Here is a 15,953-nt window from a genome sequence, read left to right as displayed (position 1 = left end):
GCATGGCCAGCGGTGCCCGATGACCTCTTGACCTTGCATCATTCCCCCTTGCCCCCTGTGTCACCCCTGCGTGTCACTGAGGGTTACGGACGAAGGGGATGACAACTCAAGGGGGGTGACACCGGACTGGCCTGCCTCACAAGAGAACTCGACAGGCTGCAGCTCAGCTGTTTGGGATTCGCTCAAATGGCAGAGTCACAGGCACAGCCATGGGTAAAGAGATGGCTGCGGAGTGGCACGACATGATTATTTTGGGCTAACCGTCTGGCCCTTTCGCTTGCTTGCTCAGTCGCTCACTGACCCTGCCTCCTCGGGTCATGCAGCTGTATGGAAGTAGAAAATAAAAAACTACCCAGGTTGGGTTAGTTTCCATTGTTTTCTAGTATCTTTGTAGGATTCATATAACAAGCTGTCAGGATAACTGATTCAGTGTCCAGTTCACTCTGTTTCTAAAAGCTAAAGGGTGAAATAAAGGTCTGCTTGGGAATGTTTTGGCAGTGTGCCATATGACAAAGCCCAGTATGTATGTGTGTGTGTGTATGTATGTATGTATGTGTGTGTGTGTGTGTGTGTTCAGTGCAGCCATGACTGACCCTGACTCACTCTTGATGTGCTCACTCAGCCAACTCAGTAGGCCACTGAACACTGGGCTATACACTCTACCACTTGGTTATCTACAGAACACAGAGGGGTTGAATCACTGTCAACAGGAAAACATGTCCTCTGTCAAAAGAGGGGCTTTCTTCGACTTAATACTAACATTGTTCCTGTATTTGTCTCCAATTTCTACACGGGTGAGTTGGGTTTAAATGAGCTAAGGCGTTATTAACCTCTTTATGTCAAAACCATCATGAATCCTGTTATCTTATTAAGAACATAATGTTTATTTCATTAAAATAGTGTTTCATCATAATTCAAGAAGAAAGGGTGGAGTTTTGCATCATTACAAATTCCGACACACACACACACACACACACACACACACACACACACACAAACACACACACACACACACACACACACACACACACACACACACACACACACACACACACACACACACACACACACACACACACACACACACAGTGCATTCGGAAAAGTATTCAGACCCCTTGACTTTTTCATATTTTGTTACGTTTTACAGCCTTATTCTAAAAAATGGAATAATGACAAACCAAAAACAGGTTTTTAGAAACTAAAATATAAAATTTACATAAGTATTCAGACCATTTACTCAGTACTTTGTTGAAGCACCTTAGGCAGCGATTACAGCCTTCAAGTCTTCTTGGGCATGACGCTACAAGCTTGGCACACCTGTATTTGGGGAGTTTCTCCCATTCTTCTCTGCAGATCCTCTCAAGCTCGTCAGATTGGATGGGGAGCTTCACTTCACAGCTATTTTCAGGTCTCTCCAGAGAAGTTCGATTGGGTTCAAGTCTGGGCTCTGGCTGGGGCTCTCAAGAACATTCAGAGACTTGTCCCGAAGCCACTCCTGCATTTTCTTGGCTGTGTGCTTAGGTTCTTTGTCCTGTTGGAAGGTGAACCTTCACCCCAGTCTGAGGTCCTGAGCGCTCTGGAGCAGGTTTTCATCAAGGGTCTGTCTGTACTTTGCTCCGTTCATCTTTTCCTCGATCCTAACTAGTCTCCCATTCCCTGCAGTTGAAAAACATACAAACAGCATGATGCTACCACCACCATGCTTCACCATAGAGAAGCCAAGTTTCTTCCAGACGTGACCCTGACCAAGAACCTTCTCCCCCAATTGCTCAGTTTGGCCAGGTGGCCAGCTCTAGGAAGAGTCTTGGTGGTGCCAAACTTCTTCCATTTAAGAATGATGGAGGCCACTGTGTTCTTGGGGACCTTCAATGCTGCAGATATTTTTTGGTACCCTTCCCCAGGTCTGAGTCTTGAAACAATCCTATCTCGGAACTCTACGGACAATTATTTCAACCTCATGTCTTGTTTTTTGCTCTGACATGCACTGTCAACTGTGGAACCTTATATAGACAGGTGTGTGCCTTTCCAAATCATGTCCAATCAATTGAATGTATCAGAGGTGGTCTCCAATCAAGTTGTAGAAACATCTCAAGGATGATCAATGGAAACAGAATGCACCTGAGCTCAATTTTGAGTCTCATAGAAAAGGGTTTGAATAATTATGTAAATAAGGTATTTCTGTTTTTATTAATTTTTTTTAAATCTAAAAAATCTAAATACCAGTTTTTGCTTTGTCATTATGGGGTATTGTGTGTAGACTGATAAAAAATGTATTGTGTGTGTATGTGTGTGTGTGTGTGTGTGTGTGTGTGTGTGTGTGTGTGTGTGTGTGTGTGTGTGTGTGTGTGTGTGTGTGTGTGTGTGTGTGTGTGTGTGTGTGTGTGTGTGTGTGTGTGCATGCATAGCATTAGCATTAAGCTAGTGCTGCCATGCAGTGAAATCAGGCCTGAATGTTTCTGCTCCAGATCCTCCATAGCTCTGAGATAACTTAAATAAACAGAGTTTTAAGCAGCTTACTAGGCCAGCTAGCTGCTTCTGCTTTGCCTCGGATTTCCAGAGGCAGCTCTGAAGATTTTCACCCAACGAAAAGACAGAGAAAGGGAGAGACAGGGAGAGAGAGGGAAAATAACTTCAAGAAAGAAAAGAGCGTTGGGGCAACGAGCGACGCGTCCAGCAAACGTCATCAATAACTCAACACTTCCCCTCCTTAATCTATCTGTTAAAATGCAAGCCAGTGACACAAGGCCGACGGAGGGGGGAAGAAGGGAGCGGATCGAGTTAAAGACCCCCAGATTCTCCTCTCTCTCTTCGCAGAGAGAGTTATTACTGAGAGTCAGAGAGCCAGCAGCATCAAGTGTACAGCTTCTATGTGCTAATGTAGTCAATGGTAAAACATAATGGATATGTCCCTAAGTAGGGCAAATCAGACACTGAAAAACATATAATGGAATTGTCCCGAAGCACACATTCAAGTAGAGTTAGAATGGCAGAGCCTCTGCTGGAGCATAGAAACTATGAGTTAGCGCGGTACATAAAAATCCGTTATAGAATTGTCCCAAAGCACACCTGGAAGTATAGTTACAGTATAATGGAGCAGAGGAACTATGGCTGCGCCCTGGTCAAAAGAAGTGCACTATATACGGAATTGACCAAGACTATAAATGAGGAGTTATCTGTGCCCTGGCGGGTAGGGTAGATGCCCGCCTCATGCCCCTTGCCCTGCACCCGGAACATTCCGCTCCAGCGAGCAGCCAGTGAGTCGCCCTATTTGGAGAGAGAGAGAGCACAGATGTGGTTTCACATCTGCCCTAGCATCATGTAGAGGGGGTGAGAAGACGTTTATATTGTCGTATCCACTCATACATCAAGTACCATGCAGATGTATAGTTACTTAGCTATCTGTGTATCTCAGAGTTAAAGCTCAAGTAGGAAGAGGGAAATGTCCAACTGACTCAGACAGGCAGGCTCAAGGGAATGTACAGTAGCGAGCTGGTGTAGATCTGCAAGGCAAAAATCCATAGTGCCTCTTGTAAACCATCTCATGTTAACACAGGCCAAGTCAGTGAAACGAGCCATCAAGCAGACAGTTGCTCTTTTTCCTCTTCTATCCAGAACCTTACATCACAGTCACATGTATCTCAAAGAAAACCATCCAGCTGCATACCAGTGCTTTAGATTAGAACGTCCACTGGGACACCAGCCAGACTGTGTTGAAAGTGTTGTAGTTCTATGGCAGCAGGCGGATATCTACCAGAGCTTCGATCATAACCACATCTTCAAACCTCCTTAAAGCTTTATAACAGTGCCTTAGAAGAGCCACTATCAGGCTTTGTGAGTGTTGGCAGTTCTAGCAGGCAGATATCTATCTTCCAGAGCTTATGTCCTGGGACGTGGTTGGTAGTTCTAGCAGGCAGATATCTATCTTCCAGAGCTTATCTCCTGGGACGTGGTTGGTAGTTCTAGCAGGCAGATATCTATCTTCCAGAGCTTATCTCCTGGGACGTGGTTGGTAGTTCTAGCAGGCAGATATCTATCTTCCAGAGCTTATCTCCTGGGACATGGTTGGTAGTTCTAGCAGGCAGATATCTATCTTCCAGAGCTTACCTCCTGGGACCTCCATGTCAGAGCACAGTGACCATGTGAGCTGCTATGACATATTTTAAAACGGGTTGTTTGGATCCTGGAAGCCGATTGGTTGATAGCAGGGAGTTATAGCACCACAATCCCCAAATTATCCAGGTAATGCCTGTTAATGGTTCCATTAGATTGATCAATGCGCATCCACTTTCCCACAGCCCCGGCAGTCAATTTATAAGCTTAATCTCCTGTGGAAAAAAGTGTCTAGACAATATTTCACCATGCTACTAGGCTAGCATTTGGTTTGCAACAGATTTGTCTAAACCTTGCTGTCTGCCTCTGACCTCTGGAACGATGTTGCAGTTTTGTGTGATCTCCACTGTGCCATGCATATGAACGTGACGAGCCTGACAGCTTCTCTGATACACGCCGATTCATTTATCAGGATCATTAATGGATATATCCAAAGAATTGGCTGTCATTTCAGCTGCTTGGTGTGATTTAGTGGGCTAGCTAGCTAGCAAAGGAGAAGTAGCTAGCATGCATGGATAACGTGGTTGTTTAGCAACAAAACCGACGCGTGCGCAACTATGGGGCAAAACAGACGGTTCGGCTTAGATTGTTTTATTTATTACATTTTTGCATTGTCTATATGCACACACACAGGACTCTACACACTCACTGACACTCCAACACACACATAACATGCTCACACATTTATACTGACTCCACACACACACACACACACACACACACACACACACACACACACACACACACACACACACACACACACACACACACACACACACACACACACACACACACACACACACACACACACACACACACACACACACACATATCCTGATGCCTAGTCAGTATCTACCTCTATCGCTCTAGTATCCCTGCATATTGTAAATATGGTATTGGAACTGACCCTGTATATAGCGTCTTACTTTCTCGTGTCCTTATTATTATTATTTTTTTGTGTGTTTTTGTTCTACCTTGTTATTTGTAGTGCTACATTAATATTGATTACTGCTTTGTTGGGTTTGGAGTTTGCAATAAAGGCATTTCACTGTCCTTGTGCACGTGACATTAAAACTTGAAACATGTAAACTAGATTTTGTCTCCGATGTTTATTGAAAACATAAATACATTTGCACAATGAGCACTTGTTGTCTCTCAAATACATCATTACAGTTGTTGGTTAGCTAGCTAGCGAATTTTGGCATATTAGCATTGACGTGACATCTGTCAAAACACTTCAAAACAAGTCATGGTAACAAGAAAAATATCAAACTAGCTGAAACAAACCACCTACGACTCCACACATTGCAGCTTCTTGTCATCGTCGCTCGTTATCTGGTCATCCAGAATCACAACAACACACGGCCTTCTGCCCCATTGAAGCACACGCATCATTTTTGTGACGTTGTCAGCTAACCCTTCTATAGCTGCATGCCAGTGATTTGTTTAGCATAGCTACCCACTGCAAATAGAATGGATAGAATGAACAACCAGCCCATTTGGCTAACAACTTCACAATCTCAGAACTAACCACTGACTTTTGCCCAGACTATTTTGTATGGTGGAAAGATTCATTTACAAATTTATTCAATATAACAACATTTCTGAAAACATGTTGTTCGTCTTTTTTTATATGTGGACAACCATTTTATGAAAGCAATAAGGCCCAAGAAACAAGGAATTGTCGTGTGATAACTCCCTCCTAAGGGCTGTAACACCCATCTAAGGGCTGTAACTCCCTCCTAAGGGCTGTAACTCCCTCCTAAGGGCTGTATCTCCCATCTAAGGGCTATAACTCCCTCCTAAGGGCTGTAACTCCCTCCTAAGGGCTGTAACTCCCTCCTAAGGGCTGCAACTCCCATCTAAGGGCTGTAACTCCCTCCTAAGGGCTGTAACTCCCTCCTAAGGGCTGTAACTCCCTCCTAAGGGCTGTAACTCCCATCTAAGGGCTGTAACTCCCATCTAAGGGCTGTAACTCCCTCCTAAGGGCTGTAACTCCCTCATAAGGGCTGTAACTCCCATCTAAGGGCTGTAACTCCCATCTAAGGGCTTCGCCTCGGGAGTCCCCAGGTTCTCATGCCTTATTGCTTACTGAAGACCCTGTCAGGCGTGTCCAGCACCTCGTCACAGGCCACTCACTCAATCGCCCTGATACAGAGGGTTGAGTCACTGTGTGTGTGAGTGTGTGTATGTGTTTGTGTGTGTAAGACACAACCAGGGTTATATGGGTCAGCAAGCCAGTGTGGCCACATTCATGACAACCAATAAAGTGCAGGGGCCACCCACATGACCAACTCAGACACACAGGAGCGCACACCATTCAAAACCAATTTCAATCCTTAGTGCTCACCACTTTTCCCCAAAACATAGATTGCCTATCACAACATCCAGCTTTTATTGTCACATCTTGTATTCTTCCACATTGGATTGATACACGCCTGTAAATACACTAGAGGAAAAAGTCTACGTCCCAAATGACACCCTATTCGTTCTTATAGTGAACTACTTTTGACATAGGGCTCTGATTAAAAGTAGTTCACTATAGTGAAAAGCTTGCCATTTGGGATGTAGGCTAATAAACTAAGGCTGTTTTTACAGAGACAGCCCAATTCTGATATTTTTTCCACTTATTGGTCTTTTGACCAATCACTTCAGATCTTTCCACATCAGATCTTTTTCAGAACCTGATCGGATTGGTCAAAAAGACCAAATTAAATCAAGTCACATTTTGTTACATCTCACATAGGTTAATAGACTAACAGTGAAATGCTTACTTACGGGCTCGATGCAGAGATAAAGATTTCAAACATTATAGAACAAATAATAACACGAGGAATAAATCCACAATGAGTAACGATAACGTGGCTATATACATGGGGTACCAGTACCAAGTTGATGTGTAGGGGTACGAGGTAATTGAGATAGATATGTACATATAGGTAGGGGTAAAGTGACTAGGCAACAGGATAGATAATAAGCAGTAGCAGCAGTGTATGTCATGAGTCAAAAAAGTTAGTCCAGGTAGCTATTTGGTTAACTATTAACTATTTAGCAGTCTTATGGCTTAGGGGTAGAAGCTGTTCAGGGTTCTGTTGGTTCCAGACTTGGTGCATCGGTACCACTTGCAGTGCGGTTGCAGAGAGAACAGTCTATGACTTGGGTGGCTGGAGTCTTTGACAATTTTTGGGCCTCCTTCTGACACCGCCTGGTATAGAGGTGATGGACGGCAGGGAGCTCGGCGGGCCCCCGTGTTGAGGGTCAGCGTGGCGGAGGTGTTTGCCTACTCTCAGCACCTGGGGGCGGCCCGTCAGGAAGTCCAGGATCCAGTTGCAGGGGGAGGTGTTCGGTCCCAGGGTCCTTAGCTTAGTGATTGAACGGTGAGCTGTAGTCAATGAACAGCCTTCTCACATAGGTTAATTTTGTCAAGGTGGGAAAGGGCAGTGTGGTGTGCAATAGAGATTGCGTCATCTGTGGATCTGTATGCAAATTGGAGTGGGTCCAGGGTATCTGGGACGATGGCGTTAATGTGAGCCATGACCAGCCATTTAAAGCATTTCATGGCTACAGATGTGAGTGCTATGGGGCGATAGTCATTTAGACAGGTTACCGTGGCGTTCTCGGGCACATGGTCTATGGTGGTCTGCTTGAAACATGCAGGTATCACAGACTGGGTCAGGGAGAGGTTGAAAGTATCAGTGAAGACACTTGCTAGCTGGTCAGCGATAAGTGAAGAAAAGGCCAGAATTGTGCTGCCTGTGGAAACGTAGCCAAAGAGATTCCAGATAATTGACACCAATTCCAGAGTCCCCAAGGGTTGCTCTGGCATTTACACTTAGAATTTTACACCAAATAGGAGTTAAATGGTTAAAGGTATCTTCCAGTCAACAACACATTACTGTACAGTATTACCATTGGTCAAAGCTCTGTTAGAAGAGATCCTCCAATAGATTATGTTCTTATTAGCTAGAGGATGGGAAATGTCCTCTCAAACAAACAATGAGACACAGAGGAGTGGGAGGGATTGATATATTATACTGTTTTTGTTGCTAAAATCATCAGTCCTTGTTTGTCGTGAGTCCTCAATCCGTGAAGACGTCAGATAAACCTTAACCACCTCCACATCCTATAAAGCAGATAATACCACAGTCAGCCAGTTCATCCGTCCATCATCCATCTATCCATCCATCCATCCACATGTTCAATATCATCAACCTAGCAGATCTGATGAATAAAATATACTCCAAATTCACCGAAAGGAAGATCACCATAATGCCCTGAATGCTGAGAGTTACGGAAGAGCGAGAGACAGAGAGAGACAGAGAGAGACAGAGAGAGACAGAGAGAGACAGAGAGAGACAGAGAGAGACAGAGAGAGAGAGAGAGAGAGAGTTCCGCACTACAGCACAATAGAAACCTGACCTCTCAAAACACCCCCACCTCTAACAGCAGCACATCTCCCTCTCGACACAGGACCTTAACGGTCTGTGCTGAATAGTAAAAGGAGAGAGATGAAGTCGAGTGACAGCAGTCAAGAAGGTGCTTCTTAGTGACCTCAGTATATTTGGCTGAGCATGGTGTTCGTTTGCAATACCAAAGCTGGGATTTGGTTTGATTTCCTGCATGGGACACTAAACATAATTACATGTTAAACTGCTAATCACTTTTGCGTAAAAAACGTCTGCTAAATGACCATATTATATGATATTATCAGATTCAAGATTGAACAGGATCCCTCCAGTGGGCTCTCCCTATGATGTTTGACTCCTGCATTGGACACATGTATAAATATGACTAGGTGTTGAACTGTAAATCGTTTAGGATGAACGAGCATATCATCATTACCATATATGACAGTTTAAATAGGTTTCCTCCAGTGTGCTCTCTCTGCGTGGTGTAGCCCGCCTGCGTGTGCCGCCCGCTGGTTGGCACGGTAACGCCCGGTGGGGGGATCATTTAGTAATCCCCACAGGGCAGGCACGTACAGAACAGCAGTGCACGTAAAACAGCGCATGTTAAACTAAACCCAGGGGGATGGATTGGAGGATACAAACAAACGTGTGTGTGTGTGTGTCCCAGTGAGGGCGGATAGACACACAGTAGATGCACACACCACATGGGTTCTGGTGACAATCATGTCAGATTATCCAACAGAGGATTTGGAGATTTAGACTCTTTGTTCTAAGTTAATGACTCACGAGGCTGGGCTGAAGAAGCCTAGCTGTTTGCGTTTATCAGTGATTTAGACTCTTTGTTCTAAGTTAATGATTCACTAGGCTAGGCTGAAAAAACCTATCAGTTAGTGTTTATCAGTGTTCCCCAAACCTCTCTTCGGGAACACACAGGCATGTAGCTATACTTATTTGATGTGTTTCAGCACTGGTAGCCCTTGATTAGTTGAATCAGGTTCCAGTTGTGGAATAAATGAAATAAGTGGAACTGGCTGGGAGTAGGCTGACTCCAGGAGAGAGTTGGGAAACCCTGGTGTACATGAGTTACTCCCCAAAGTATAGTGACTGCCTGCCTAAACGTCCGCAGGGGGACACGAATGAGTTCAAGCATGAAATCCACAGTGAAATATTAAAAGCTCTGCTTTCTAAAAATCTCCCACCCAAAACTCCAGTCTGCCTGTAACATCCTCTCCCTCAGACTGCCATTTTGTAAGCAGTCCAGCAATGACATGGATTCAAAAAACAGATCCTATAAGAGCCCAAATGGAGGTCATTAAACTTTGAGAAGCAGGACAACAGTCTTACAAGGCGAACTTCCAGCAGAGCAGAACCATATGTGAGATGCTATTCAAACATCCCTTTCTTGTAAGTAAGCATTTCACAGTAAGGTTCACACCTGTTGTATTCAGCGCATGTGACAAATACAATTTTATTTGATTTTATTTGAGTGCTAAAAATGGAATCCACTTCTTCTCCTGGCAGTGCTGCCCGCCAGGTCACCTCTCTCTCTTCTCCCAGCCCTGGTATGATAGACAGCTTTATAGTGGAATACTACCTCTAAAATGGTGCCTACCAGGGCTTACCCCTACCCTCTTCACCATGCCCCTTGCCACCGACTCTACAACCCTGTCTGATGCCGCTTCAATGGTTTCTGACTCTTTGCTCATGTTGCTCCACATTGCCACGGTACAGGACAAGGGCTCTAGAGGAAAGCTAGCACCCCTCGCGGACCACAATGCCACAGTACAGGACAAGGGCTCTAGAGGAAAGCTAGCACCCCTCGCGGACCACAATGCCCGGCACAGTGCAAGCTTTGCAAACAGTAGGCCAGGTACCCAAGTGAAATGTCTCCCTTGACGTAGATCTATCTGCCCAGCAAAACATAGACAGACTTTCTCATAAATGTTTCATTTGCAAGTACATAGCTTGCCCGACACAGTGTGCAAAGAGTCCCTTTCGCCATTCAAGTGAAGTGACAAACCCACAGGGGAAAGTAAAGTGCTCCAACATGGACTGGCTGCTATGCAGGCCCAGAGTAATGAAGATGAGGGAGAACAGTGTTTAAAGCCTAGACCCCTCAACCAAGAATAAGCATCTGACCTATATATCCTCGGAATTCTAATTACACATATAATCTGTGTCCCAAATGGCACTCTATTCCCTACATAGTGCACTACTTTTGACCAGGGCCCAAAAGTAGTGCACAATGTAGAGAATAGGGTGCCATCTGGGACCCAGCCCATAGATAAACCCTATAGAAAACTCTCCAGTCTCCTTGGACTCTGAGCTGACACTAAACCAATACACATTGCAGTATGTGCCAGTCAGGGACATGGCAACAGGTATGGCCTGCATCCCAAATGGTACCCGATAGCCTAAATAGTGTACCACTTTTGACCGCTTACGGTGCCATTCGGGACACAGCCATGATATCAATAATTCAATACAGGGGGATGCCAGCGGAGGACCATTACTATCACAGACACATCACACGAGAATAATGCGTTGCGTCGTTAAATAATGGAGGATGATCGACGGTGCATGTACGGGGCCTTTGAATGAGAAGACTTGTGTTGGTGGCGGTGATGCACGGCTTGAGTGGGATTAGACTTTTCAGCAATTGCATTACCTCTGTGGAGTTGTACTGTGCTTAGTTGAGAAGGACTCGGGGAAAGAATGAGAGCCGGAGAGAGTATTGAAGTGGGAAGAGAGTATTGAAGTGGGCGGGCTAGAGGTATCCTTAGAGAGAGAGAGTAGCTATTGAAAGGGGAGTCCAGCCCGCTTACAACGAATAAGATATTGCAACATGCCGCGTGTTTTGTAGAGATGAGTGGGCCCGACGGTTTGCTCTGTAGCTTAGCTGTTTGTCATGCCTGACATAATGTCAATTAACATGGGCCTATGAGGTGGGTAGACTGTCAAACTTGTTACACATGAACCAAACTGACATCTGAACACTGCACTTGAGCAAACATATGTGGAGCAGACATGTGTAGGTGATCATGTGTAACCTGCTCTCTAGATAGTAAGTAGACTTGGGCATGTGCTTGAGTTGTACATGAAAAACATGAAAAAGGCTTTTGTTGTATCTATCAATGTTTCTTGGACATATATATATATATATATATATATGAGAGAGAGAGAGAGAGAGAGAGAGAGAGAGAGAGAGAGAGAGAGAGAGAGAGAGAGAGAGAGAGAGAGAGAGAGAGAGAGAGAGAGATTGATTTAATATTAAAGACTTAATATTTTACCAAATCCAACACACCAGCCTCTCCAGCGTGTTGTATTACATAACAAATGACCATGGCTGACTGGGACCATAATTGCACTATAAAGATTGCTTCTATGTGAGAAAACTTATGTTACAACTTGATCTACAAATACTTTCACTTTCATATCCAATAGCCCATAGTGTTTAATCGTTAATAACTGTCAATCATATAAGGTGTTGCATATATATAGAGAATTCTGCTCATTCGGATTGCATGCAAATATACAATTTCTTTGGATAATTCAAGTGGCTTTTTCTTTGATCCCGGCCCAGAAATCTATTCTATGAGATTTCTCGATAACGGCACCTGTTACTGAGAGAGTGAGAAGAGAAATCCTCGTCAGGATCAGATCAGCACACTGAGCATGCCGATCGAATTCCTGGAAAACGGGGATTTGAGAAATACGCAGGCAGTTTACAGGGTCTAAATTTAATACAGACAGAAATGTAATTCATTTATCACGAATACTAAAGGGCGCGTGCATCATGATCGTACCGTTTCTCACTGATTTGTTGGGCAATGGCCAAAATCCCTCGCGGAAGGATCACCACATGTGTGTTTGTCGAGATAAGACATCATGCATAGATGACTCTCTTAGAGGCTTTTGTACTTGATATGATTCTTATATATATGTGCCTGTAGCCTAATCCCCAAATTTGAGAGGAAAATCCACTCCGTATTGAACGCTTCCAGTGTTTTAGGGTCATATAGCCTATTTGCATACCACTCAAATCATTGGCGCACTCAAAGCACCTAACATTAATCAAACAGTTCGGGAACTTCAACAATCAGTGTGAGTAAATCAAGCCGCGTAATATTGGCTGCTGCCGAACTCACTTACCTTAGCAACACAGCTATTTCCCACGCGAAGAATCCCCATACAGCTACAGAGTGCAGCCTTTTCCGCGTCATCTCAAGATTTGAGTTGCATATACATATACCCGGGAACGCCTCAGCTGCCTCTGTTCGCCACTTAGGGTAAGACTCTTGACTTTCAGCACCGTGGACAGTGCTCCAACTGATGTCGACACAATTCAACACGCGGCAGGCTCGTGGCGCACGGTAAACGCAAACGCATAACAGTTTCGGAATCCCACATAATACTAATCGACTTCACTACTCATAATTGGACAGGTTTTACCGACCTAGCAACGACACCAACAAGAGAGCATAGTACATTCTGAAATACGACTCTAAAGTAGGAATACCAGTCATTTGGTGTAGCGCTCGGCAGCTGTACAGATTCTTGACACATTCACAGACATCTCAGCGGTCTTGGAGACCCGGGCATAGAGAGAGCCCGCCCCAGACGCGCGCGGCACCGGTGACTGACAGCGCATTATTCTACTCGCTCCTATAAATGTTCCAGCAGAGCCACGCCATAGCTTAAATTAGACAAGCACTGATGTGGAACATCATTACTGCATTAGCATCCTCTCTCTCTCTCTCTCTCTCTCTCTCTCTCTCTCTCTCTCTCTCTCTCTCTCTCTCTCTCTCTCTCTCTCTCTCTCTCTCTCTCTCTCTCTCTCTCTCTCTCTCTCTCTCTGTTTCATTGACATATGTATCCAATTTGTTGTCATTTATTAGATGTTGCTCGTCGAGTTGCTGTCCAGATCAGCCTCATGTGTAAGCTATAGCAGCCATAGCTTACACATGACTACTTACTATTTTACACAGAATATTACAAAACAACAACATTGAATGTTATTCATGATTGCTTTCAAGTATCATTATGGATTACTACATTATGCACAGCATCTCTACGGGTATGGTAATCAAACAATATGAGTCTTGATAGTTGTCCACCGCTAAGACCATGAGCAAAGCGGTCAGGAAAGCTTGATAAATAAATAAATAGTACATTCATGGATTTTAGAACATGGACATTTCGTTTAGGATTACTGCTAGGGAATGTGACGTTTCAACCAAAGCCTACCTTCATATGAGTAATATGTCCGTTCATGTATACCATATTGAGAACATCAGTATGCATATGATATTATGTATAAGGACGGGTCGGATCTGCACGCACACACACGGGATGACGAGTAAGATTGTGAGTGAAAAAGGGGTGTATGATGCCAGGCTGATGGGGACTGGCAGTGTGGTGCCATGAGCAGGGTGTTCAGCGCAGCTGGGTGGAGGTGGTTGCATCTGTGTGTGCTGTACTGTAGACACACACACATTCACAATCAAATGTAGTGTGCCATGTTTTTGTCAAACCGATCTGGAATCAGATGATAAGCAGGCATGAGGCAGCAGGCATGCACTCCAAGTTTAGCCTGCCGAACAGAGCACTCATGCAGTCAGACTATTTGGCCTGTCCCTGTCAGTTTGACATGCATTACCTTATGCGATCAAAAATGCAGTCTCTACACATGTGAAAATTGCTGTTAAACTGGGTTGAACCCTGATGTCCATAGAATGGTCTGTAATTATTTATTGATGTCGCCAAGGTGATGGGGGTGATGGTGTTGAAGTGTAGTGTGGTCTAGTGCTGGTTCCTCAACAGCTGTGATGACTACACCACAGGCCAGGACAGGTCTGTAATGCCTTTGGGCTGCTGGTGATAGCTTGCTGAAGGTGTGAGGAGCACAGCCCTCGCCAGTGTCACCGTGGATGATGGGGTGAGAGGGAGGTGTGCGTATTTAAGAGAGAAAGAGAAAGGAGGATTGTCCTGTTAAATTATACGCTGTCAAAATATTCTCAAAACACTATGATTGTGTAATGAAACCATGAAAGGTAGTGTACCTAGCCTGAGATCTGGTGTTTGGAGGGTGTTTGAATATAAACCTAATGCAAGTGTTATGATACACAGAAAGTGGTTTAAAACAGTTGACGTACTCTGAAACACCCAAAGTGGTTCTTAAACCTGAATATTGGTGTTTTTAACAGAATGTTGTGAAAACACTTTTGGGGGTTTCAGTGCATGTAAAAGGTAGCATCAAAACACAAAACAATATTTTTGCGGACTGTGCCTCTCATACAATCAAATGGTAAAGAAATCCAAATGCTTTATAGCCTAAATATCGATTGATGATAAGGGAATATGGATTTTTTTTGGTCAAATTCCACCTTCATTTTTTCAATGCTTTCTTTAGACAGATTAGAAACAGGGGACAGAGAAGGAGTGACAGTGGGACAGGCGGAAGCGGGAATTGAACCCCCGACTTCTGGGCTAGTAAGATGGTACATTTCATTGGAATTTAATTGGCATTTTATACACTCAACCACACAGCCACACTGTAAAAAAAAAAAAATGAATTTGACAGAAAATGAGTGCAAGTCGTTTCAATGATTTGTTCATTTCATTTTACCCCAACATTTTAAAATAAACGTAATATGTTGCTCAAAAGACGGAGAAAATTGAGTGATTGAACTCATTGGAAGTCTGGTTTAAATCTCTTTGCACTTCTTATCTTGACATGTGGCTCTGTTTTCAGAGGACTGTGGGTAATTCAAACATTTTAGACTTATTCCTTATTTTACACAATGTGGTCTGCATGCTTGAAGAAAGAAAAGTATAATCTATATTACTACTAGGCAGCTTGTTCTGCCACGAGGTGTAGCCTAATGTGTTATGATGAACGGACATATAAACCATCTGGAAAAATTACATTTAATGATGAGATGAGCCATTCCCACATTTCCCACTTTTAATAGCAGAGGCAGATACAGTATCCTGCCATGTTTACCATTAAACCTCTACCCACTGCTGGTGGTTTTGAGCACTGTGCTGAACACTGCCTGCCAAAATGGGTTAAACTGGCAAATGATCAGATACATAAACCAATGTTAAACATCAAAATACTTCAGAAGGTATCTAATTATGCATTAGACAGGCAGTGCCTGTCTAATTATGCATTAGACAGGCAACTTCTAAACACCGTCATAGTGTTTAGAAGCTATAGAGCGGAAACAACACCTAAAGAGAAGGTACTAAGGTTCTGCACTAAACAGATCTCGAAACACCAAAATTGTGTTTTCAACCTTTTCTGTTAGTGCTCCCGGTCCTTGGCAAGGTGTTGCACAACTTGTGATTAAGTGGTGTTACAACACACCATGTAATGTTTCAGAACATCTCAGGACGATGTTTCAATACTCCAGCAAAGTTAAGGTTTCG

General features: G+C 43.9%; 1 protein-coding gene across 1 annotated transcript in view; it reads right to left on the bottom strand.

Moving 5' to 3' along the window:
* Nucleotides 1-12,742, bottom strand: part of LOC120053033 (glycine receptor subunit alpha-3-like) — a 112,462-nt gene extending 99,720 nt beyond the window's left edge. Inside the window, exon 1 of the mRNA XM_039000280.1 lies at nt 12,672-12,742. Within this exon, the coding sequence (XP_038856208.1) occupies nt 12,672-12,742 (71 nt within the window). The remainder of the gene's footprint in view (nt 1-12,671) is intronic.
* Between the last annotated feature and the right edge of the window lie 3,211 nt (nt 12,743-15,953).

Source organism: Salvelinus namaycush, chromosome 8 (assembly GCF_016432855.1).
Source record: "Salvelinus namaycush isolate Seneca chromosome 8, SaNama_1.0, whole genome shotgun sequence".
Classification (NCBI taxonomy): Eukaryota; Metazoa; Chordata; class Actinopteri; order Salmoniformes; family Salmonidae; genus Salvelinus; species Salvelinus namaycush.
Note: the sequence above shows the minus strand (reverse complement) of the source record. Positions and strands in the feature narration are given on the sequence as shown.